Genomic DNA, 27,742 nt, shown 5'->3' with positions numbered 1-27,742 from the left:
TCCTTGTTTCAGTACACCAGATCCACAAACATTAAGCTTTTGAAGTTACTAGTATCTCTAGTATTATTGTTTCAGTAGTTGAAACATACAAAATAATTAATTTGTATGTCTAGGAATTCAGTCAAACACAACAGAGCATATCAGCCATAGAGCCAGATGGCTCACATTTGTTTTCATGGTATGGAGGTCTGGATATGCAACCAACAGTGATCTAGTAAGAAAATAAAATACATTAAATTTTATTGTTTTAATGGTAATTGACTTTTTGCTTCAATAACAATAAAAATTGTGTTTCCCATCTTGGTAAAAGTATATATAGGCAATGAATTACTAATTTTGTGAAACCGGCCTTTTCATAAGCTATTTCTTTTCTATTTTAATCAGTACATATTTACTGACATACAAGCTTTTGTAACAAGCTTTTGTAACAATTTTACTGTACAGAATATTACACTTACACAATACAGTAACACAATATAGACATTAGTTTGCAGCAATTGTCTGTTCAATCCATTTGATGAATTTTGAAACTCGAACATAAACACCAGGTTTCATGGCCTGTGCACAGCCTAGACCCCAAGACGTTACTCCTTGAAGTACAAACTTGTCTCCTTCTGCACATACTAATGGACCTCCGCTGTCACCCTGTGAGAAAACAGAGTTTATTAGTAAGACAGTAACATAAACATTATCCAATTAAAATACTGGCATACTCTGTAATTGTAATATTCTGATAAAAAACGGATTTTTCTTAATAGTCTGATTAGAGTAGGTTCAGTTATTTAAAGACTTGTAACAAAAATATGATTTTTAGCTGTTCTGATTTTATGTAGTCAGTAAATCACAAACAGGATAAAACTCTATGTAAGACTGTTTTAAGTGGCTAATATGCAATGAATACATACAATTCTCTTACAGTACCCTTCAGATGCTAACAAATCAAGAATGTTATATTTAGTGGCAATAGGAGAGATATGCAGTTACTACTGAATGCACTAGCAAATCAACTGGTCATTCATGTATTAGTCAAACTAAGCAACATGTTTGGTTGTCAGGCTCATATGAGACTGTAAATGTAGGCCTAATGAAATATATATATATATATATATATATATATATATATATATATATCACCTACACATTATGTTACCCATTAGATAACCATTCACTGGTTAACTGATTCCTTTTTGAAGAAGAGCCTTTGTTACCCATTACTTATGAAGTGATAAAGCATGCCTGTTTTATCATTATTGAGCACATATTATTTTAACTTCCTTTTAGAACTGTGCCCTGATTCTACAAGCTCAAATACATTTAGAAAAGATGCAAGCCTATCACTATTACACACAATTATAGCATTTATTAAAATATCCTGTTTTGTTTTGTGGTAAAAAAAAACATATAATCTTTATGGGTCATGACACAGACAACACCTATGTAGATGACAAAGGAAATTATTAAATAACCTGCACTCTTATATGTGTGGTTCTGATAATTGTATTTTATTTGCTGAATAATAAACCATTTACTACAAAATTCCAAAATCACTCAATTTAGTTATGATCTCATTCATTTTATTTCGATAAAGCCAGACGACAAGCAAATGAATTGCCCTAAAATAAATAAATAAACTTTCAGTTTGTATGTGAAAAACTGAAAGGCTGTCAGCCTAGATAGATATAATTTTGTAGATAATTCTATGTCATTGTAAATATTAATATAATCCACAGGCTTGTTTTTTACAAATGTAAGACAACTAAATGTAAGAAAAATGTGTTATATGCTGAACTTCAAAAATGTAACCTCAGTGCACCCTGCTGGAAGAAAGCTGTTAAGTGAAGAATTACCACTGTGTTTGATTTTAAGCTCAGAGACAGGATGTCTGGGCTAGCAAATTCTTTCTATTGTTATTAAGACAGAGATAATTGCTAGATTTTACATGTAAAAAAGTTTTTTATTGCTGTGGCTTCATGGCCAGGTGCAGCTTACAAGCAATGTACATTTTGGGTTTCTGTTAGCCTGGGAACTAAAGGAGAAGTAATAAAAATGATGTAATGTGTAATGACTCAGCAGTACTGGGTGTTATCAATTTAAGACTTCCTCAGAGAGAAAGATTTGAGCATTTTGTATTTGTGTATGAACCCGAACACATCAGCTCAAAAGCACTTGCTTGCTCTGTATGTAAGTAGTTTATTTAGAACGTAGTACTTCTCTTAGAGATAGCTAGAATATAGCCAGATTAGTCTTTGTGTTTTCTATATTTATGTCAGACTATCTTACAGTATTGGTTTAAAGCATTTTCCTGTGATTTCTGAACTATGTAATGTCATTGTGTTGAAGTAATAAGTATTTTCTTGTGTTTTTATTATTTATTATTAAATATTTTTAAACCTTTCAATGGTTGCTGTTTTGTGTAGAGATAATTTAAGCTCTAGAGTACTTCCATGTATTTGGTGATACTGTACAAAGCCACTCCAATCACCTTGCTGTTAGTCCCACTTACTAAATGGATAATAATAATATTGCACAGTAAAATTGGACACCCTTTGGTAAGGGGCTTATTAATAGCTAATAAATAGTGGTTGGTGGCAGTGATTTCTACATTATAGTCTGGGCAGAAAGGGGGTATAGCTGGAGAACATGTGCCAGCCTTCCCCAGGAGTGTCTGTGTGTTTGTATATAAATTAAATCTTAAATTGTGTGTGTGTGTGTGTGTGTGTGTGTGTGTGTGTGTGTGTGTGTGTGTGTCAGCAACTTGGGCAGGGACACAAAGCACTGGCTGGACTGAGAGGGTGCTGAAGGTTTCAGCTTGACCACTAGGCTGAGATCTGGACCCTATAGCTGCCAGTGGGGAGTCTTATTGGGGATCTGAAGAGGAAGGGAGAAACCAGCCCCAGACTGAATGTGATCTCTGTGTGCTCTTAAGGGAAATACTGTCTGTGTACTTATTATCCTTCTCAATGTGCACACCCTTCATTGGTGCTAGTGGTGACGACTGAGGCTCCTTGATTTCTGGGCCAGTGCATGGGCGTCACACTATACAAAAAAATTACCACCACTGTTTATTTCTTGACCACTTGTAGTGGATATTACCTATGTACTGGGCCCCAAAGAACATTTTCTTGGGGGTAAGACACTACCTTAAGCAATAACACTGTGATCTGAGATGTCTAAAGACACATAGATTAATGAGGAATGTTGAAATCCTAAATTCAGTTCCAAAGTATGGACCAAACTCACAACACTGTTGTACTGAGAAGATTTACACTGTCATTAAACACCAATATAAAATCCTTAAGTAGCATCACGGCCGATTCAAATGAATGGGCACTCTAATTGTAGGTGATGCTCCTCCTTTATGTGAGCACTGGTACTGCAGGTGTTACATGTTAGAATCACAAGTAGTCTGCAGAATCAATACAGCATATAGGCAGAGTTGTACAGAAAGATGAAAATTGTTTGAGGACATGGCTGATCACCTCAAGCATATGCGGTCATAATTTTTTTTTTTTTTTTGCAATTCATTCCCTCTAAACAGCAGACAACCCAGATGTGCTTTTATGACAGACATTGAGCTGCCTTCAATTGCAGCAGCCTCACAGCATGCACCAGCTGTTCTTTTAGATGTGAAAGTGTGGATAGTATTGGCCTTTTCCTGACTTGCATCCATATTTACTTCCTACATATGTGTGGTGCTGAAGAGACAGCTGGCTTCAGAAGACTGTGGTAACTACATGGAGGGATTGATGGTGTTCATATTACACAAGGATAAGGTAATTATATTTACTGAGACTGTTTCAGAATTTCACCACCTGGTCCTAGTGGAATGGTATCCCTAACAAATGGAGCTTAGTGTTAAGTTTTGTGTGGCATAATGCCTGCATTTTAGTATGAGGTAAACATTGTGGAAAGCAGAAAGTGGAAACTATCTGCAATGCTTCTCCATTTTCTTTCAAACTGGGTGTATGTTTTCATATCAAGGCCTACTGCTCCATTTGCACACAAGGCACTATCAGAGGGTGTCGCTTATGTTGCGCCATTTGAACATCAGTACATACAATTAGTGCCCTGTAAATTTTCCATGTACCTAATCACATTTCTAGTTATTAAATTTTACCACAGTCTCAAGTTTCTGAAAACTCTTTGCTAAGAACAATGTATAGTCAAACAAAAACATCCTAAATATGCAAAAAAAAAAAAAAAAATGGATGGTGCAGTGGTGCAGGGGTTTGCATTGTCACCTCACAGCAAGTGGTTCTCTGATTCGATTCTCAGCTGGAGTTCCTTCTGTGTGGAGTGTGTATGTCCTCCCTGCATTCGTGTGGGTTTCCTCTGGGTGCTCTGTTTTTTTCTCATATTACAAAAGCATGCTTCTGGAACATTTCTCCCAGGGCCTCTGCTGAAAATTGGCTTGTTCCAAGTTGGACTGTCCCAGTAAACACATGTTAAATAAAAATACTTGTTGTTGAAAATCATAATACAGGAAACCCTTCTCTGCTGTTTCTTACCATTAGTCAATTCTAATCTACAAATACAATCTGAGTCCCATTCAGGCTTCTGCTTACTGACTGCTGTAGACATATTATAACAGTATACTGTTTTCATGTACAGCAAATGTCTTCTCTTCTCTTCCTTTTATCTTTCCTCTATTTTTTTTTGTAAAGGATGTCACTCAAACTGGTACATTGTCTGAGAAATAACTCTCAGTCTCTGATAATTCTGCTCACAAATCCCTCAATCCATGTTCCTTTTAATGTCTTCACATGCCTTTATCTTCCTTATGTCCCTTCTTGCCTAATTCTCTAAAATAATTTTCTGCTGCTCAGTCATTATCTGTCTTGTGTGACTTTCCACCACTAACATCCTCAACTTGTCTCCCATCCCCTTTTAACATCTGTTGTACAGATATGAAAATAATTCCCCTGACTCTTTGTTTTCAGCACACTGATGGTCTCACCACCTACTAACTATATATTTCAACAAAGAATAAACAAAAATTCAGAAAATACTTCATTCACAAGGCAACACAGGATTGTCATTTTTTCTCAGAGAAAATGTACTTCTCTTATTTAGGTTAAGGCATTTTTAGCTCCTGTAAATGAGAAACAATTCAAGTTGCTGGGGTTTAACATCCTGCAGCCTAGTGGGTTTCACTATCAATGAGGACTGTGCTGCTCCTGGTAATGTTCCACAGAATGTGTAAAGTAGCTTTGACATGTAGCTAAGATAATAGGAGAACTTCCCAGAAATGCATTATTGCTCCCATCAATAGACACTGCTGAGGACTGGGAATACATATCTCCTCAAAGAAATCACCTGGGGGTGGTACTTTTCTTTTTCAGCAATCTTAAAAGATCACCAAAAGCATAGTAAATGGTGATTAAAAGAAGACGTGGACCACAACAGATTGTAGATGGTTGACAGTGAGAGTAATGAAACAAAGGTGTCAGCACCCAAGAATGTCTATATAGTTCTTGTATTGTCCTGACAATTAGATCTTCATAAGGGTGCATCAGTAGGGAAGGCAAAGGAGGAAACTGGAAGCTTCCACATAAGAAGGACATAGCAGGGTGACAGCAGACCACAGAGGAGAAGTGAGTACCTCCATTTGGGAAGACTGTCCAGTTGGGTTCGGAAGGACCAGGAAGGTAATATCTGTATACCTGGTGCCATAGTGGGGGTGGGGAGACAAGAACTAAATCTACAGAATAAGAACACAACCATACAGAGGTCTGAAATTTTCATGACTGATTTGTATATCTAGTTGCACAACTGTGAAGACATGTACTGAATGTACCCTTCCTATGAAGTAATATGAAACACACCTGAAGCAACTGCGTCTTCTAGTATGTTAGACTTCTTTTCTAAACTATACTACAGCTGGCATTCTTTGCTAACAGCTAAAATCCATCACTTCAAAATGTATTTCATATTCTTCAAAGAACCAAATATGAATAAATGACATATTATGTAAGTTTCATTCCTGAAACTTATTACTTTACCTAGCTAGAGTTCAATGCTAGATATGCTCTCTCTTGAACGAATTTCTCGAACTAAGGTAAGCATCTTTTATATATTTATTTTGACACTATGCTGCTAAAATGGAACCTTCTTATTAGTCACTAGTGTATGTTTCTTTAAGCCCATAGCTGCATTAAAGTTTTGTAGTAATAAAAAAATACAGCTAAAGAAATATGCGTTACTAATAACTTCTGACATTTATCACAAGATATTTTAAAGGCAAATAATTAATTTGGAAGAGAAATAGAGCTATTCTACTGGTTTCTCAAAACTCTCACTAGTTAACCTAAGCAAATTTAAAAGTTTAGCTGACACATGTCAGAAACATTGAAACAGTTCAGCTCATGATACATTTGAATGAAGCCCAAGGTAAATTGTGTCTAACACCGAATGAATGTGTACTGATTACTATCCATTTATTATAGACACATACTTAGGATGCCCTCTCTCTCAGCCCATATATTTGAAATCTACTTGGATGTTTTCTTTCATTATGTGCCAAATAATTTGAAAATTGAAGGTTTTTAGTTTTAGATAATCAAATTTCAATTGCAAACTCTGTGAGAAACATCCTAATTTATACCTCATTCCTTAAATTACCACTTATACTGTTGATGGAGGGTCTGAAGAATTCAGCCTGCTATCTAATCATAAACCCAGCATCAAAAACTACCCTAATACAATTGACCTCATAGCCTAAAACAAGGAGGTTAAATAGGGTGGGGATATCACAATAATTAATAATAATAAACTAAAATATTTAGTCATTACCTACCAATTTGATATGAGCACTGTCTAGAACATTCAGACTGCTATAGAGTCAGTATAACAGGTATCTCAGCAGATCAAATTAAATTTTATACACTGGCAAGATGTTCTGTAATATAAACAAACACATTACCAATGAGGTTGCATATGGCAAACGGATAACCTAATGATAACGGCAAACAGCTCCGGTACCACCAATAAGTGCTTCACCACTCACCAGCAAAAAACTGATTTATTGCAACAGAACCGAAAACTTTTGACAATATATTGTTGAGTCTCTTAATACAAGTTAAGCGCTTTCACCCAAAGCATTTGGGCTTCATCAGAACAACTCGTAATTCAATACCTCAAGCTTATATACTTTTTTTGGCATTAGAAAAAATTTTTTAAAAATTTTATAAACATTTAAAGAATTTAAAGAAACATTATCCTTTGCACTACTATTTCAAGCCATAATAGACAAAATGGCTTCATCATATTACTCCCCTAAATACTATAATAAAACTTCATATGTATATGAACAATATATAAAATGTACAAATACATACAGAAATATAAAAAATATACAAACATATAAATAAACGAACTAATTAAACTCTTAGTACTGTATATTAACTAACCCACTGACTATAAAATGTATGAAAATGCATAATCCCACATAACATATCATACATTTAATGTGTGGACTATAAATCTGTATACTCACTATCTTAATCAAAATGTATATATAAACAATGTATTTATAAAATGTATATAAAATCTTATTCCACTGTATAGTGAATATCAAATAAGATTGTTATTGATATACATGTCTGCCTAAATGATGATCTATATACAACTCAAACCATTTTCATAATTGTATACTTTATAATGACCCAGCGTTGACCTAATATTACTGCAATATTTCCAATATGGGTTTAAATGGGACATGATCATTAAGTCCAGGTGGGGTGGTTGCATCCAGATATATCTGCCACCAAAATTCCTTATACTTCAGTAAACTTTTGTTGTCACCTCCCCTAGGGTCCACATTAATTGTATCCAAAATGGCAAATTTAAACTGGTGAGTATCACCTTTCGATATAACGCATTGGTAGTATATTTTGTTCTAATACTGTAGGTATGAGCATAAATTCTCTTTTTAAAGCAACTTTCCGTCTTACCTACATAGTAACTAGAACAAATGTTACATTTTGCCATGTATATAATCATTTTGGTATTACAATTACCTGTCTCAAACCTAACAGTTATCTTGTGTCCATTCTCTAATATTATTTTGTCCTTTTCCAATATGTAGCAACATTGGTAACAAGCTCCACATTTCTTACTATGTACATTATTTCCTCTCTTGATGTTCTTTACCCCTCCATAGTATCATTCTACATACTGTTTAATATTTCGTCCCATTTTGTAAATAAAGTTGGGTTTAGTACCCATAACGTCTGTCAAAGTAACATCACCCATAATCAAATACCAATATTTGTACATCAAATTTTTTATTTCATCAGCAGCCAAATTGTATTGTATAATACAGGATCTTTGGTATGGGCCTGTCATGGTATTATTATTGTTATATTCAGCATTTTGGTTCGATAACACCTCCATACCAGATCCTAACAATGGCTTATATTTAACATCCCATTCCTGAATGATGTATTGTACTATATTTTTCATCATATATTGGGGATAACCTCTTTGCTGAAATAGATTTTTTATAAAATTCAATTCTTCTGTCATATTTTCATATTCAGAGGTCATCCGTGTAGCTCAGATGCACTGCCCTTTGAAAACATTATACTTAACTTTATCAGGGTGGCAACTACTATACTCCAAGAAATTATTGGAGAATGTACTTTTCCAGTGTATTTTGGATTTAAGTTTGCCTCCCTGATGATAAATGTAGGTATCCAGGTAGGCCACACCTTCATAACTGTGAGTAAAGGTAAATTTTAAATACTCACTACTATTGTTAAGAAATTGAATAAATGTCTGGAGTGTATCCATATCACCCTCCCATAGTATATACATATCATCCAGAAATCTGGAATAATGTTTAATATGTTTGAAGTATATACTAGGGAATAAATGAGTGTCTTCCCAATCAAGCATAACCAGGTTGGCATATATGGGGGCACAAACTGCCCCCATAGCCACCCCCCCCGGTCTGCTTGAAATACTCTCCTTCAAAGAAGATGTAGTTATTGTCTAGTACTATGGACATCATTTCCAGAATTAGACATATTTCATCCCAATTGAAGTTAGAATACTTAACAATACTATTGTTAAATGCTTCTAATCCTTCTTGTTTGGGGATGCTAGAAAAGAGATCTACAATGTCAATGGTGACAAAAATGGTACCTTCTTTCCAAGCATCAATGGGATATTTACTTAGGAACTCCCAAGAATCTTTTACCATATGAGGTATAACAATGTATATGTATTTTAACTTACAATCAATGTATTTACCTAACGAAAACATTTTAGATTTGCTACCTGATACTATAGGTCTAAAAGGTGGGTTGGAAGTGTCCTTATGTACTTTAGGTATGCCTACCAAAGTGGCTAATTTAGGATGTTTGACCTTTAAATAGTTATATAAATCATTGGTGACTCTTCCTTCAATTAAGTATTCTTCCAAATATGAATCAATTCTTTGGTAGGCTATATTAATCTCATTAAGTGATTTGTTTCATAATTTCCAGAGTAATACAAAATATCATACATCTTTTTTGTATATTCAATGCTATCATATAGGACCACCCCTCCACCTTTATCAGGCTTCATTACCCTAATGTTATTGTCCCTTTGCAAATGTCTTAATATTTTCTCTTCCTCCTTAGTTAAATTACTTGTATATGTAATTTCTCTAAACTTATTATAAATTTTGCTAAATTTCTCTAGTCACAACCTTATCATAGGTATCTACTATAGGATGACTGTGTGGAATATAAGTACTAGCTTTTTTTTAACTTATCCACAGAGTTTTGGTTCTTATTAACATAAGTCTGAGATTTATCCTTAAATAATATAGCCAGATTAACTTTCCTAATATATTTTTTAAACTCACATAGACAATCAACAAGGTCAAATTTAGGGTTGGGTATGTGTTTCATACCCTTAGTTAACAAATCAAAATGTGAGTGACTTATAATAGTATTACAATAGTTGTAAATACTAAAATTGTTGTATGTGTAAATATTGTCTGTAATTACAATATCACCAGCCTCATATCCAACTTCTGGTGATGAAATCACTACTTGTTCTTCCATCAATACCTCTGCTTGCTCCTCATATTTGAATGGTAATAATGTTGCTGCCTTCTGTTCTGAAAAGGTTGTCCCTGTACTAGATTGTCCTTCTGAAAATGTTGTTCTCTATAATGGCGTGGTCTTTCCTGAATATCTCTTTTTCCCTGTAATCGATTATTGTTCATATTATCATAATTGCTCTTTTCTTTTTCCTTAGGCCATATATATGCCATATCCTTCTTATAATGCTCAACATCTCTTTGTATTTTTTTTAAACTTTCTATCCCAAATATTATTAATCCATTTATCAGCTAACTGAAATTGTTTGATGTATATTTTTCCCATTCAGAAAATAATAGGTCATTAATTATCTTAGTGTTCAAATTGTCAGCTTCCTGTACTAACTTACATAATTTTTCATCATTGAATTTTATAAGCAATCGCATAAAATTATAACCACATTCATTAAAAAAATGCATTAAATTCATTAATGCCATTATTTGTTAAATCTAAACCCATTGGTTGTTTAAAAAAACTCAAACCCATCGGTACCTTTTTCATTTCAATGCATTTAAGCAAATAAGCATTGTCAAGTTTCAAAGCATTAATGCTTTTGAGCTTTTTACCCAATGAATAGATCATGCTTTTTAAGCTCCCCACTTTATCTAATTCGGGAGACTTAATATTTTGATTATACTTCATACTGTCCATGTTATAGTTTACTGTTAAAAATTGGTTGAATTGATTGTCTTTGTTAGTAAATCCTATTCCTTCTGGACACTGGCCAGAGTGAGTGTTAGTAAAGACAGTACCTTTGTTATGTGGTATAGTGCTACCCATCAATGAAGAATATGTTTTAAGTTCTAGCATTCTTTTCGGCTTGGCGCCAGTTCGTTTAGCCTCATCTTCCACATCATATATCGAAAAATCAAAGGTAAAATCAGTTAAATTTATCTTACTGACATTCAAAGGTTCTGTAATGTCCAGAACATTGGTGTGTCACTTCGGACTGCCTCTATGACAGGTACCTTGCCCATTAGGTAAAATGAAGCTGTCGTTGTTGGCATCCCTCTCCCCGATGGATGTATTGACCTCTCTGTTGTGAGAATTAATGCCGCTTACCATAAGATTTCCCCCCAATAACTGGTTGTCACAGTTGGGGCTATCTTTAATGTTGGTATCAAGAGTACCTTGTAACACAGCCATTGTTATATAAATTGTTAACCAGTTGAAGCAATTTACTTAGTTCACCCTTAAGCTGCGTAATCTCTTCTCGTAAACCAGAAAGGTTATCCTTCCCATCTCATGACTCCTTTAATGGTACTGCACCGGTGATATCTATAGCTGGTAGAGCAACAACAGAATAAATCCAATTCAGATACAAATGAAAATGGCAAACAGCTCCGGTACCACCAATAAGCGCTTCACCTCTCGCCAGCAAAAAACAAATTTATTGCAACAAAACTGAAAACTTTTGACAATATATTATTGAGTCTCTTAATACAAGTTAAGCGCTACAGCTCCGGTACCACCAATAAGCGCTTCACCTCTCGCCAGCAAAAAACAAATTTATTGCAACAAAACTGAAAACTTTTGACAATATATTGCTGAGTCTCTTAATACAAGTTAAGCGCTTTCACCCAAAGCATTTGGGCTTCATCAGAAAAACTCGTAATTCAATACTTCAAGCTTATATACATTTTTGGGTGCCAAAAAATAAAAAAAAAATTTTATAAACATTTAAAGAATTTAAAGAAACATTATCCTTTGCACTACTATTTCAAGCTGTAATAGACAAAATGGCTTCATCATATTAATCCCCTAAATGCTATAATAAAACTTCATATGTATATGAACAATATATAAAATGTACAAATACATACAGAAATATAAAAAAAATAAAAAAATATAAAAAACTCTGTGAGCAACATCCTAATTTATACCTCATTCCTTAAATTACCACTTATACTGTTGATGGAGGGTCTGAAGAATTCAGCCTGCTATCTAATCATAAATTCAGCATCAAAAACTACCCTAATACAATTGACCTCATAGCCTTAAACAAGGAGGTTAAATACGGTGGGGATATCACAATAATTAATAATAATAAACTAAAATATTTAGTCATTACCTACCAATTTGATATGAGCACTGCCTAGAACATTCAGCCTACTATAGAGTCAGTATAACAGGTATCTCAGCAGATAAAATTAAATTTTATACACTGGCAAGATGTTCTGTAATATAAACAAACACATTACCAATGAGGTTGCATATGGCAAATGGATAACCTAATGATAACGGCAAACAGCTCCGGTACCACCAATAAGTGCTTCACCACTCGCCAGTAAAAAACAGATTTATTGCAACCGAACCGAAAACTTTTGACAATATATTGTTGAGTCTCTTAATACAAGTTAAGTGCTTTCACCCAAAGCATTTGGGCTTCATCAGAACAACTCGTAATTCAATACCTCAAGCTTATATACTTTTTTTGGCATTAGAAAAAATTAAAAAAAAACTTTATAAACATTTAAAGAATTTAAAGAAACATTATCCTTTGCACTACTATTTCAAGCCATAATAGACAAAACGGCTTCATCATATTAATCCCCTAAATACTATAATAAAACTTCATATGTATATGAACAATATATAAAATGTACAAATACATACAGAAATATAAAAAATATAAAAAATATACAAACATATAAATAAACGAACTAATTAAACTCTTAGTACTGTATATTAACTCACCCACTGACTATAAAATGTATGAAAATGTATAATCCCACATAACATATCATACAATTAATGTGTGGACTATAAATCTGTATACTCACTATCTTAATCAAAATGTATATATAAACAATGTATTTATAAAATGTATATAAAATCTTATTCCACTGTATAGTGAATATCAAATAAGATTGTTATTGATATACATGTCTGCCTAAATGATGATCTGTATACAACTCAAACCATTTTCATAATTGTATACTTTATAATGACCCAGCGTTGACCTAATATTACTGCAATATTTCCAATATGGGTTTAAATGGGACATGATCATTAAGTCCAGGTGGGGTGGTTGCATCCAGATATATCTGCCATCAAAATTCCTTATACTTCAGTAAACTTTTGTTGTCACCTCCCCTAGGGTCCACATTAATTGTATCCAAAATGGCAAATTTAAACTGGTGAGTATCACCTTTCGATATAACGCATTGGTAGTATATTTTGTTCTAATACTGTAGGTATGAGCATAAATTCTCTTTTTAAAGCAACTTTCCGTCTTACCTACATAGTAACTAATTCTAGTGGCACAGACATAGTCTATCTGAAAGTAATTCTAGAAGGATGAAAGGTTAACCGTAATCACTGATTGCTCAAATAGAGGAAAAATAATATCTATATATCTATATATCTATATATATATATAACATTTTCATATGTGTATGTATATATCTATATATATATATATATATATATATATATATATATATATATAGATATATATATATATATATGTGTGTGTGTGTGTGTGCGTGTGTGTGTGTGTGTGTGTGTATATATATATATATATATATATATATATATATATAGAGAGAGAGAGAGAGAGAGAGAGAGATAAATGAGAAATAATACATACATACGTGTGTGTGTGTGTGTGTGTGTGTGTGTGTGTGTGTGTGTGTGTGTATACACATATATATATATATATATATATATATATATATATATATATATATTTATGTTAGATATAGATATATGCATACATACATGTAATTGTATAAAAAAGTCAGGGTGATGGCTGAAATTTCTCCTCCTTGTATATGTCTGATCCTTTGTAGTTTGTCCAAGGATCAAAGTTAGCCAGTAAAGGCTAAAATTCAACATAACTTCCACCCTTTCAAGCCATTATTTATTCTGATGGAATAAAGAAAAAAGAAGAAAAAAGAAGAGAAGAGTGTGAGTGGTGTGCACAGCACTGTCACCCACTAAGGTTGTAGGTTGTTCAGTTCATTTCTGTGTGTCTATATATATATATTAGATATATAGATATATATATATATATACATAATTGTAATTAAAAAAGTCAGGGTGATGAAATTCTCCTTTCCTCCTCCTTGTATATGTCTGATCCTTTGTAGTTTGTCCAAGGATCAAAAAGTAAAGTAAAAATTAAAACCCACTCATTCTCTTCCTATTCAATTCTTTATTAATAGTATGGAATAGTATGGATAAAAAGAAGGAAACAGAGGGAACAGTCTAGTTCATTTATGTCTCTTTGGAGTCTTCATGTCTTTGCACTTTGGTTTCATCTCACATGCTCCAAATGATTAGCAACTCTATGTTGTCCATAGGTGTGTGCTTGTTTATGCGTGCAAGTGCATATGCGTGTGAATTTGTTTGTGTGTGTGTGTGTGTGTGTGTGTGTGTGTGTGTGTGTGTGTGTGTGTGTGTGTGTGTGCACGTATGTCTGTATCTGTGTGTGTGTGCATGCATGCATGTGTTTGGGTGTGTGCACGTGTGTGTACATACGTGTGTGTGTGTGTGTGTGTGTGTGTGTGTGTGTGTGTGTGTGTGTGTGTGTGTGTGTGTGTGTGAACATGCATGCATGTGTAGGTGTGTGTGTGATAAGGGTGAATGGCCTATCTATTTTTTTTTCTTTGATGGTGGCTACTCATGTGGTTATGAGAGGAGTCCATTGCTATTTGACATTATTTCAAAGTATAAGTTCCTGATGAATTTTTACTACTGATCAGCATAAATTTAGTAATAATATTAAAGTTACAGCACAAATATAAAATGTTTGATTTCAGGAATCACTTCAACAGTTCCAAGTGCAAAACAATAATAAACAATGCAGGTTTCATCTTCTCTCTCAGCTGTCACTAATTTTCAGGCACTTCCTGATTCTAGATCCTCTTTCGACCTGTATGTCCTAAAATCTTTTTAAGAAAATTTGCTAGTTTATAATTATCTTTCTGAATTGATTGCACACTCAGTACCTGAAGATATGAGTTCTGTCTTCAATAATATTATCAGTTAACTGATAAATCTTGAAAAAAATTATTTGGTTCCTTATCACTAAAGGTGTCATCATTGAATCAATCTATGGAGAATAATACTAAAGATGTGTGACTCTAGTGACATTAGCATAGTACCAAATATTAATTCTACAAATGCTGTTTCCCAGTTTCTTACTAGTGGTCTTAAAAGTAAAGTAGAAGCTATCAAAGGTACATCTAATTACAATGGCATGACTAATAGCATGCAAAGTTGCATGTTGAACAGATATTTAAATGTTCTTGTGAATCCTTTTGATGAGTATGAAACTACAAAAGCCTTACTTTCTCATTCTTATTTCAGGGATGGTGATAAAAATGTCAGTTGACTTTTTGAGAGAAGACACTTAAAAAATATAATTCTTTACTGTACGACATAAATCAACAACAATGTGTTAAAGATAAATTAAGTTTTACAGATTCCCTAATAGTGTTTCTTCTGAAGATGAATTTTGCAATGAACTTAACGATTTTTAAAAAAACGTATCAAAAATTATGACAAGCTTAAATAATCGCTAAATAATGAATTATATGCTCTGGAAGACAAATTTACAACTTTGTATCAGTTTTCCCTCTTTCAGCAGAATTCTATGAAGTTATATTTTACACCATTGATAAAATGGCAATGGCTACTGTAATTAAGAAGAAGAAAAAGTTGGTTCATGACTTTGAGATGTATAAGAACGAGCAAACTTCTCTCTTCTTTTCCAGAAATTGTCAGACATTTCAAACATCTACACATCACAAAAATCATCAGGTACAGACTAAAGTTGTGTGTGATATGGGCGAAGGTCCTGTCAATCTATTTCTGCTCCTTGATGCGCCATGTTTTACATTGAGAAAGTCTACGCTTCTAGCTCAACAGACGTTGGAAAACAATGAGATCCAGATTTTTTAAAATATGTTCTCAGAGACAATGAACAAAATGACACCTTTTTCACCACCAGACTAACTGGTTGAGAATGAGAGAGGACCAGGAAAAGAGGATGGAACTTTTCAAACAGGAGTTAAATATTGTAAGTTATGTTTCATATATAATTACTAGGCTAATGACCCAAATGGCCTTTTTAAGCCTAGCCATAATTCCCAAGTGAGAATCGAACTCTGTACATTGTGCCTGTGAAGTAAACACCATAACCGTTATGTCATTCCCCAACCCTGAGACAATTTATTAAATGTGACTAATGAAACATTTGCAGGTCAAATAAACGTATTGCTTAAAGGTTTAGCTCTCATATTTAGCATGTGATCAGATTTAGCCAATATTTGAATTATGTTACAACTATTTCCCAGAAGGTTGAATCTTGATTATATCATGAAAACAGTAAACTTGCTGGATGTAGAGTTTCAGAAGCCTTCTACTTGTATTCTCCCTTTGGGTTTTCCCTTACAAGTGTTTCAAGGAAACTGTGATAAAGACATTATAAATGACCTTGGAAATAAAACAAAGAAGCATTTTTATAATATGACTAAAAAGACAGACTTGCTGTAAATGAATTGTATGGTTTGCATAGTGCTTTGTTTATAAAATTCGATAAAGGCTGTGGCCTTCTTATTATGTATCAAAAGGTTACAGTGATCTATTGAAAAAAAATGTTGACCAGTAATGGTAAATATTGTCAGATTCCTTGATATGATATACATAAAAGATATGCTATGACAGAAAATACTTTAATGGATTTATTATTGGTAGGTTATATCTAATTGCAAGTATACAAGGTTTTGAAATTTGAACACCCTAAACTTGGTACCCTGTTCTGTATACTTAAAAAATATAAATATAAAATATTTTTCTTCCTCTTTTTCATTCCATAGTCTCAGCAGGTGGAAGTTTAACTTAATATATTTAATTGTTTCTAGATAAGTATTTACATCCTATTGGAAACATTTGTTCTTATCAGAGTGACTTTTGGAATTTTCTTGATAAATTAAGAGATTATGTATTCAATGGCAATGAAGTTTACATGTTTACTGTGGATATAACCACTTTATATACTTCTATTTAATAATGAATACCAATTTTAATAACATGTTTATAAATACAGTGATTTTATTACTAGATATATTGTTAGATAACTTTTTTCTTTAATGTTAAGTATTGCAGACAAGTTAAAGGCATAACAATGAATGCTACAATTGCCCCATCCTATGCAAAATTGGTTCTGGCATTGTGGGAAACAAAAATATGACCTACAGTTTTAAAGTTGCAACATGTAGGTATTCATAGTCCAGGGATGGCATTTTCATTGTGGTGATCCACAAAGTGCCTCACTACATGGTTATGCAAATCCTGGAGATTCAGGATGACTATAGAAATGTGGAGGACTTTTTATTAAGATACTCCCTATAGCAAAAGAGTAACATGCTTATTGCATAAGTGATAGGGGCAGCTACTACACTGTTAAGGGGCTTTACACATATGTGTATGAGTTTGATTCATAGATGTGAATTTATAATGAGCTCATTTGCATACAAAGTGTGTCAATAGTCCTGAACTTATGCCAGTAAGTAGTAGTTTTCAGGGAAAATTCGGAGCTGCAAGGGAAGATTAGTTGGTGTTTCTGCATTCCTGGGTATTTTAACTGAAGGGGACACTTAGGGAAATGTTTTAATTTGGTGCTTGTGCATACTAGGGCATGTTACTTACTGTAGGGATCACTTGGGTGATTGTTTAATTTTGGTGGTTGCGCATACTAGGTCATGTTACTGAACGGGTCACTTGAGGAAATGTTTCATTTTGGTACTTGAGCATGCCTGGACATGTTAATGAAGGATTTGCTTGGGTGAATGCTTTGTTTTGGTGCTAGTGCATACAAAGGCATGCTACTGAAGGGATTGCTTTGGGAAATGTTTCATTCTTATTCTTGTGCATACAAGGCATGCTACTGAAGGGGTCCCTTGGGGAAATGTTTCATTTTAGTTCTTGTGAGTCCATACCTCTCAACTGTACAGATTTTCACAGAATGTCCAGATTTTTGCCTCATAGTTTTGGTCCGTTTTTCATAAAATAGCATTTTTCTGGCAGATTAGTGGCAAATCATTAAAGACTGAAATTAGAAAATGATGACAGACAGCTGAGTTTCAGACTTTATACCCTTCAAAAATTCATGCTATTGCAAAACCTGTTATTCTATCAACTTTCTAAATTTGTAAGAGCAATATTTAAAAATTGTCCCTCTTTTTCGGTCCGTCCCAGCTTTGTTTATAGCTTTGTCCAGATTTCTTGCTGTGAGAGGTTGAGAGGTATGTGTGAGTCTCATTATTTTTAAGGCCTTTTGCATTGACATAAATGAAATGACCTCTATGAACCTTGCCTTTTCTATGCTCATTTATAAGCATCATCAATACCTCTACTGCATTTGCACGAGTGACTACGAATACCAGCTGTAGTCTTTTATAAATGCTTTCTTCATGATTTTTGTTATGTCAAAAGGTATTTTAGTAAAATGTGAAATATTTTTAATGAGCTGAATCAAACAATGACTTTTAATTTTTTAAATTACTATGGGTATTTTGGGAAGTCTGGTTAACATTTTTTTTTTACCTGGATATTTATTGTGATTGTGTTAACAAAATGCAGAATAATAAACTTTATATTAAAGATACTTTTGTAACTAATTATATTTATTTTACTAGCAATTACCTCCCACTTATAAAAAAAAAAAAAAAAAAAGAATATACTACATGGTCTAATGTTAAGGTTAGTAATTATCAAATGATTGAAGTTAATAACCAAAGTGATTTTGAAAGTAAGTTGATTTTTATCATGTTATTTATTGAGAGGCTATCAAAAAGTATTTATTAGAAACTGCATAAGAAATAAAAGACAACAGAAAACTAAAATTTCAACCAATATTAAAAGATGGTTTTGTTTCTATAGAAAAAAAGGCACAGCTGGTTTTGTATATATCTTTATATATATATATATATATATATATATATATATATATATATATATATATATATATATATATATATATATATATATATATATATATATATATGGTATATATATTTGGATAATGTCACTATAAAAATATAATCAAGGACAAATGGAAAAGTTTAAAGGTAGTAGTGATTTTGATCTACAATAGCCAGAACTCCAAACTTCTTTATCTAAAAATTCTGTTTCTAACTTTGTTGGTAAAATATGGAACCTCCTACCAAATGACCTTACAGCTCTTTCATCTCTACCATTATTCAAAACTTCCTTCTCCTCTGCTCTACCATACTCATCCCATCTAACCACCAATCCTGTTTTCCAATTCCTGTCTTATCCTGTAGATGTTTTAAATTACTTGTAACATTAAATGTTTTGAAAACTTCAGCTTTCCTCGGGCCTCCACTGAAAATGGACATGTATCCAGTTGGACTAGCCCGGTTAACAAATGTAAAATAAATAAATAAATAAAATAAATTTATTGACAGTTACAGGTGATAATATTACATATAAAAATATCAATAGTCTAAAAACTATGTTATATAAAGATCATTCTTTAGTTTTTCCACCTCAGATAAACCTAAAGGAATGTTTAAATGTGGGACTTGTAAAATTTGATGGCACATATTAAAAAGTATGTATATAACTCTGGAACATTTGAATAAGAGAATGCCAATTAGAGGGCATTTTACATGTAAGACTAACGGTTTAGTGCATTTTGTGACATGTTTTGATTGTTCAGATTTCTATGTGGGTGTGTCCACTAGGAAATTGAGCAAATGAATGAGTGAGTATTATTAAACAATAAAGAAAAGTGATATAAAAATGCTTTATATAACCATTTACATGGTATCACACAAAATAAAAAATATTTTAATATTTTAGTGTTTTAGAACAAGTGTTATATAATTGTAGGGAAGGTAATTATAAAAATAAAACGTGAGGTGTTATCAGAGTTAAGACCAGGTGCAGAAGAAGCACCAGGGGCGAATAAGATGATTAATATTAAATGTATTTTAGTCAATCGATGACTGAGGAATAGACAATTCATGTTGCAGTTTTAAAGTGTTTAGTATAAACAGATTTGATTAGTTTATTTTAATACTGAATGATGATGACATTTAATAGAAGTAGTACATAAAAATAATAATTTGGACTGGAGTTTTTTTATTCTGAAGAAGTCCAGGTCATTGAAGAATCTATCCCTTACTAGGAAACACTGTCCCTTCAGTAAACATAACGCTGAGAGCTATGTCTCTCTTAGAATTTGGGATGCTTTAGTTTATGAGAGTCAGGGGCGGCTCATGGCATCGGTCTGCCGGACTGCAGCCCCCTCAGCTAAAAAGAAGAAGAAATGTAAAAAAAAAAAAAATACCTTTGCTTGTGTGTAGCAGCTGTTTAATGTAAAATTCGAGTCCGCGACTCGGAAGTACACGCATGCGCACTTAACAGCCTTGGGCTGCGGCGGTTTTAAACAGATTTTTTTTTTTGTTTTGATTGCAGCCCGGTGGTGTAATGAAGGCATCATTGTGATGCCCAGAAGTCTATGCGGTTCCAAACCACATAGAATTGGAAGGGTCTCGGACTGCGACGTCCGCAGGCACATCATGACGTGCTTGCTGGGCTAAAGGCTGCTGATTGGTTGTCGCTCTCTTCACAGGCTTTATGTGCTAGGAAAAGAGCGAGAAACAATCAGATAGTCAGTTAGCTTGTGTATTGATTCGTGAATGTGACTGTCTGAGTCAGTCACATGGGAAGGAATGATTATTTTTATTGCCATTGGGGATTTTAATTTTTTTTGGGGCGCTATATATTTTGTCAGCTGTGCTGTGCAGCCTGCCTTGTGCTGAAGCAGTGAAGCCTGAAGGAAGACAAGAACATAAGAAGAAGAACTGGAAAAAGAAGAAGAAAGAAAAGAAGTTAGAAGAAGAAAGAAAAGAAGTTAGAAGAAGAACAGAGTGAAGGTGCAGAACTAAAGTAAGTATACTCTTTATTATGTTCCTTTGTAAATAAAGAGAAAGAATCCCATTCTCATCCCTGTGTTTGTGTGGATTTGCTCTGGTGTCCTGCCATTTTACAAAGACATGTGTCTGCAGTATTTCTCCTTGGGCCTTTGCTGAAAATTGTTTTTGTTCAGTCAGAAGTAAAATTGACAGGCATTTGAATTTCAGACTTCATACTCTTCAGAAAATACATAGTAACACAACCTTTTATTCTAACAATTTTCTAAGTTTATAAGATGAATATTATAAATTTGTCCTTATTTTTGGAACTGTATACTATTACCCCATTATTGTCTTTGTCCAGGTTTTTTGTGCTAAGGTTGACAGCTATGGCAAGAACTGAATTCACTGAATATGTTTGAGGGCTGTATTCCCTCATTACTGGGTTTGTCCAGGTGTTTTGTGCTAAGAGGTCGACAGCTATGGTGAGAACTGAATTTATTAAATGATAGCCATTTAAGTTTCAGTCTTCTGCTCTTCCACAAAGCAGCTGATTTGGCATAGTGGTATGTTGCTCTGACTGTTTTGCACAGGGACCTTGGCAGTAAAATATATGGTGGTAACACAACATTTTTCTTTCACAAAGCAGGTGATTTGGCATAGTGGTATGTTGCTCTGACTGTTTTGCACAGGGACATTGGTAGTAAAATGTATGGTGGTAACACAGCATTTTTCTTTCACAAAGTAGCTGATTTGGCATAGTGGTATGTTGCTCTGACTCTTTTGCACAAGGACCTTGGCAGTAAAATTTATGGTGGTAACACAGCATTTTATTCTAGCAACTTTCCAAGATTATACAAGCAATGTTTAATGTTTCCCTGTTTTTTGGGCTTTTGACCCCCCCCCCAATAAATTTGGCTTTTTCCATATTTCTTGTATTGCGAAGTTGAGATGCAGTTGAGTATTGAGTAGATTTTACAAGGAGCTGAGAGCTGCAGGGGAAGAGAAGTTTAGTGCTGCTTATGCTAAGTCAGCTTGCATTGTTAATAGCACAACAGGTTGTGTACTTGCTTTTGATGCAGAAGGTTGTTGGTTCTACTCCCACAAGGGGTGAATGCTGCCATACTGAAAAAGTTAAGATACTAACTATGAGCCTGTTATCGGTTTGCTATCCATTTCCTATTGCAATATTACTAGCTTATCATTTTTAATGTAATATAGGCAATGTAATCCTCAGGGGCATCAGACACTTTTTCGATGAAACCATGAAATATAAAGGTGTTTGCTAGCAGCAACCTCTTCATTAGTTACATATTTATTTAATGTGGAATTATTTAGATGACTTTTTTACTTCTTCAGAGAGTGTGCATATTTACTGATAATGGTGGACTGTAGAATTGTGCATATTTACTGATAATGGTGGACTGTAGAATTTTGCATATTTACTGATAATGGTGGACTTTAGACGTTTGAGTAGACTTTTATGATGGAAATGTTCTGAACTGGGCATTTTTGTCATTATGGGTGCATGCATTTTGTTTCATTGTTTACTGGAAAGATGTTCTGAATTGAGCAGTTCTGCCACTTGTAAAATGTATTTTCTTTGAATGTGGGTTTCAATGCTGTTTCAATGAATGTGAGTTTCAAAGGCAGAGAAGTTTTAATGCTAAGTTTGTTTAGCAGATGTCTTAGTGTTTGTGCTGTAAAATGCAAAATAAAACTTTTAAATGAAGTCCAAATCATCATAGAAGTAAATCAGTATGCACATTAGTGTTTATGGGAAATGGAGTGAAATAGCCAAGTAATGGATCATTGGAATGGCTGCAGGAGGCTCCATTCGACCATAATTTTGTGAGGGGGAAGGGCAGCAAACTTAAAGACAGCCCCAGCTGAACTATACCTCCCAAATGTCCAGATTTTCAAAGAATGAATAGATTTTTGCTTCTTATTTTTGGTTTGTTCCTCATAAAATTTGTGGTTTTCTGGCAAATCATTTAGGAATTAAGTCACTAAACAATGACACACTGAGTTTCAGACTTCATAACCTTCAGAAAAATGCATGCTAAAGTAAGACCTGTTCTATCAACTGTGTCAGTTTATACAAAAGCAAGTTTTAGTACTGTTTATATGTTCCCCCAATATATTTGGCCTTGTCCAGATTTATTGCATTAACAGGTTGAGAGGTACATGCAAATAAATTGCTTTATAGAATTAGGCATAGCCAAACCTCTCAACAGTCCCTGATTTTGGCTCAAAATGTTGCTCTTCTTCCTAATAATCCTTCCGCAAAACAGTAATTTTGGAAGAAAACATGGAGGGTTTACAATTAAGAAATAACTGTAATAATCAGAGTTATAGATTACTTTTATTTCAGAAATGCATGTAGATTCTTTTATTTTGTCAACTGCTCAAGTTAGCAGTACTAATATTAAAGTGTCCCTTCTTTGACAGGTTCCCAGCTGTATTGTGTGGCTATTTTATATTTTTACATCACATTTGTGGTCCATTTTTCATAAAATTGTGTTTTTTTTGGCAAAATTGAATTTTTTCTTTGGCAAATTAGTGACAAATCATTAAAGACTGAAGTTAGAAAATAATGACACAGACATTTGAGTTTCAGATTTCATACCATTCAGAAAATTCATACTAATGCAAGACCTATTGTATTATCTTTCTAAGTTTATAAGAGCAATATTTAAAAATTGTCCTTATTTTTGGGCCTTTGTCCCACTTCTTTGTATGGCTTTGTCCAGACTTCTTGCTCTGAGTTTGAGAGGTATGACAAATGTGTCAGGGCCATCACAGTCAGCCAGAGACATTTCAAATTGTGACATACTTCTTGCACTCCACTCCCCCATGTAGTGACTCTGGATGTGTAGAAGCAAGGCAAGGAGTAGTTATGCAGTGTAAATGTGCAATGTATCCCCCCATCCAAGGTAGACATAAGTACCAGAGTGGCTTTTCATCTGTCCTTGATTTTTGCAGAATGATCTGGTTTCTGTCATATTTTTTGTACTGTTGATTTATGCTTATTACTCAAAGTGCCTGTTGCTCTGTGTTTAAGTAGCAATACTTTAATGACCATCAGGTAAGCTTGGCTGAGATCGTAAGATGCAAGTAAGCTTTAATAAGCATACTGTTAAAGAATTGCCAACATTGAAAGTCTTTCTGTTGTTGCCATGTAGAGAATACTTAACTAGATAATGTATAAGCCTTGGGTATTGAAATGCATATGACAGTATTTGTAATAAAGGACAGATTACATTATTTTAAGAAGCTCATTACACTTGGAGACTTCCAGTCATCTCTGCAGGCTTTACCCGTAAACTAAGCAGAATGCCAATCGTGTGGTCCATAACCTGTACAGTAATCCTTTTAAGCAATGTATCTTGAGCTTATTTCTTGTTTGCTTTTCATTTTTTACTTTGATCATGTTTTCCCCATGAAACAAGTAGATAGTTGTCAGGCAGCAGGTCTTTTTTTGGATAAGAAACATTTTTACAAGTGGGGGCATCAGACATTTCTACTTTTGGCATGTTACTTGGTACTTTAATAAAGCTGAATATAAATTATAATTAGAACTGCAGTGCAAGAAGTGGTTTGAGTTGAGTGCTACTTGATTTTGACTGGCATTCCATTAATGTATTTAAAAAGTAATTTATTTTTTCATGCCTCACAACCTTTTTGTTTCCATCTAGATATTAAGTAAGCTGTCATGCAGCCAATGCATTGAAATATTTTTATTCTTCTACACTTCATTTTGTCTTGATTGGACTCTCATAATGACGGTTTGGCACCCAGGGCAGTGTATTTAGTTAGTTGTTGTGGTTTTGAGCATAGCTCCTCCCCTTTCTAATTGACCACACCCCTTCCCATTGAGCCCACCCATTCAGCTGTCTCCTGCAGCCCTCCTTTGATTTGAAGTCACCAGCCGCCACTGATGAGAGTTAAGAATGTAAGAGAAGAAGGTAGAGTTAAAGAAAGAAACAAATCGGGCATTCTTAGACTTAGAGAAAGCATATGGTAAGGTTTGAAGAAAGCTGATTTGGGCAGTGAAATGTCTGAAAACTTGGCAAAATTAGTGTAGACTATGCACAAGGACCAATGATGCATGTATAAACAGTGTTCAGACTCACAGATGGATTCTCAGGGGGTGTTGGTATGCATCAGGGTTTAGCTCGGGGCCCTTTGTTGTTTATACTAGTAATGAACTCATTAGAAAACAAGTCAAAGGGCTCAAAGCAACAAAGCCGCTTTGTGTAGATAATGTAGCATTACAAGCAGTCTATGAACAGGAACTTCATTAAATGACAAGGAAATGAAATGTAAAACTGATAGCACATGGGATAAAACTGAGTACAGACAAGACACTTGTCATGAGAGCAAATTGAGAAATTAGAATAAGCTGAAATTAAGATAGAAGGGAAAATAATGGCGTGGGTTAACACTTTCAAGTATCTGGTAGGGGTGGTTGAGGAGGAGTGAAGTCTGAATGTGGAGGTCAAAATTAAAATCAGAGGGCTGCAGCCAACTGGCACACAGGGTCAGGGGTAGCATGTGACAGAAAAATTCCAAAAATGCTAAAAAGTAAGGTGTACAAAACAGTAGTGCAAGCAGTATTACTGCATGGTACAGAAACCCAGACAGCTGAGGAATCTAGAGGTGATGGAGATGAAGTGCTTGACAGAGGCAGCAGGTTGTATACTGTGTGACATTCAAAGAATTGATGGCATCAAAGCAGAAGCCAAAGCAGCTCCAGTTGTAGAAAAAATCAAAGAAAAATGGAAAATGGAGGTTCAGTCACTTGTGCAGGATAGCAAAAGATGATTTGGTGAAGAAGATTTGGAAGAGACAGGGGCATAACAAGAGGAAATGAGGACATCCAGCAAAGAGAAGGATGGATTGTGTGAGCAAAGACCCGTGACAATTAGACATGAGTGATTAAGAAGGTAGGAGTGTGGCACTGAATCAAAAGAGAGGATGACAGTTAAACTGACAACTTGACCCCATTAAGAAATGATAATTGATGATGATTATTTTTACTTATTTGCTGCACAGATAAGCCCACTGGACAGCAGTGTCCCTTTTCAAGGGTGACCTAGAAGCATATTTTGCTTCACTGACTTGCTCAGATTTCAGAGGAGGCAACTGGAAGCTATGGGAATCACACCCTGGTCTCTCGGAAGCAGTTCATTAACAGCTCATAGTTTGACTCCTCTGTGCTAAGCCAGTATTTTTAATATTGACATTGAGTTCAGCACATTTGGATAACATTTCTTTCAAAATACTTTGCTGAATGTCATTCATAAATTGTTGTTAATTTAATGATTCTTTATTACTCTCAAAAAAAACCTTACCACTACTTTTACAGATGCTCTTAAATCCAAAAATGTAATTCTTTTCATACTCATCATGAACCATTATGATATATACGCAATAAAATGTGGCAATACAGAAATGGGAAGATATGATAAATATGTCTAAATTATCCATGCTAGGAAAAATGCAATTGTGTGTTTTACTGAAGCTATGATTTTACATTGTAGAAATTAATTGAAAATGTTGAGGTATGCTTTTAGCTTGAATAACCTCCAAGAAAATTATATTGTATATTATTGCATGCTTGAAGAATTGATAAAGTAAGACGTATAGCAAACTCAAAATCATCATGCATTACATGCTGTAATGCAGCTGATTAATAAGAAATCTATTAACAGTTATTAGAAAGATGCATTGAAATATATCATGCCTACTAATCTCAACTAACCTGACAGCTATCTGTTCCACCATCAATGTTTCCTGCACAAAGCTCTTTGTCGGATACTTTTCCATTCAGAAATTCTGCCCGGTTGCAGACCTTATTTTCAATTACTGGGAACCCTGTTTCCTTTAGGAAGCCCTCTCCTGATGTACCTGCAAAAAGAGCAGACAAAACAGGAATGAAAACAACCTAGAAAATAACATACAAATGACATCCTTTCAACCTTTTGTAATTTATGGAAAGAAGGCATATCACACATTTTTTTTTATTGACAACCCTGGAGTAGGACATATTCATTCTCACTTCTGGTACCACTGACTTGTGTTCAGAACTGAAAATTCAAGTAAGAGAATTTAACTGGAGGCACAGAAAGTCCAAAGAAATAACAATTTTCATTCTAGTGATGAGGAGGGGAGTTTGCAAATAATGAAAATAGAGAGACCACTGCCTCAGCAAGGAGGTCAAAGTACTTATTTAGTATGACAACAATCAGATAGTTGATGTTTCAAAGCCAGATTTGTAGGCAGAGCATGTAGTTCAGCTGACACATTGATCATATTCTATAAGACAGTAACAGAAAGTTTGGAGTGAAGCACAATCCTTCATATGTACATGAAATAGTCTCTCTTGATGTGATGAGGTAGTGAAAGTGCCCCCTCCAAGTGTACATGAAAACTTTTTCTTGCTTGGGACAGCCTGGGTAGTGTAAACTGCTATGGGAAAAATGCATTCTTAGCAACACTACTCCAGTGGTTTACCAGAACAGTTTTCCTTATTTTAGGATATGCCACTGGCAGAGTGGGTACCATTTGGGATTACTGGGATGTTGGAATTTAAACACTAACAACCTCAAATGCTATTGAAAATGAATCTGCTTATGTGAGGACTGTGGGAACCTGCAGTGAAAAAAGGGGAAGAACATCTTATTCCTACAAATGAAATCACTGCTGCAGTGATAATCTGATTAACTTTAGAATGTGACCCATCAT

General features: G+C 34.2%; 1 protein-coding gene across 1 annotated transcript in view; it reads right to left on the bottom strand.

The window, feature by feature from the left end:
* Nucleotides 1-232: 232 nt before the first annotated feature.
* Nucleotides 233-27,742, bottom strand: part of PLG (plasminogen) — a 791,307-nt gene continuing 763,797 nt past the window's right edge. The window contains exons 18-19 of the mRNA XM_044067896.1: nucleotides 26,760-26,905; nucleotides 233-645 (exon numbers count right to left, since the gene is read on the bottom strand). Of these exons, the coding sequence (XP_043923831.1) occupies nucleotides 484-645; nucleotides 26,760-26,905 (308 nt within the window). The 3' untranslated portion in view covers nucleotides 233-483. The remainder of the gene's footprint in view (nucleotides 646-26,759; nucleotides 26,906-27,742) is intronic.

Source organism: Protopterus annectens, chromosome 1.part0, assembly GCF_019279795.1.
Source record: "Protopterus annectens isolate FY-2018-M chromosome 1.part0, PAN1.0, whole genome shotgun sequence".
NCBI classification, from domain to species: domain Eukaryota; kingdom Metazoa; phylum Chordata; order Ceratodontiformes; family Protopteridae; genus Protopterus; species Protopterus annectens.
This window is presented reverse-complemented; position numbering and strand designations above follow the sequence as displayed.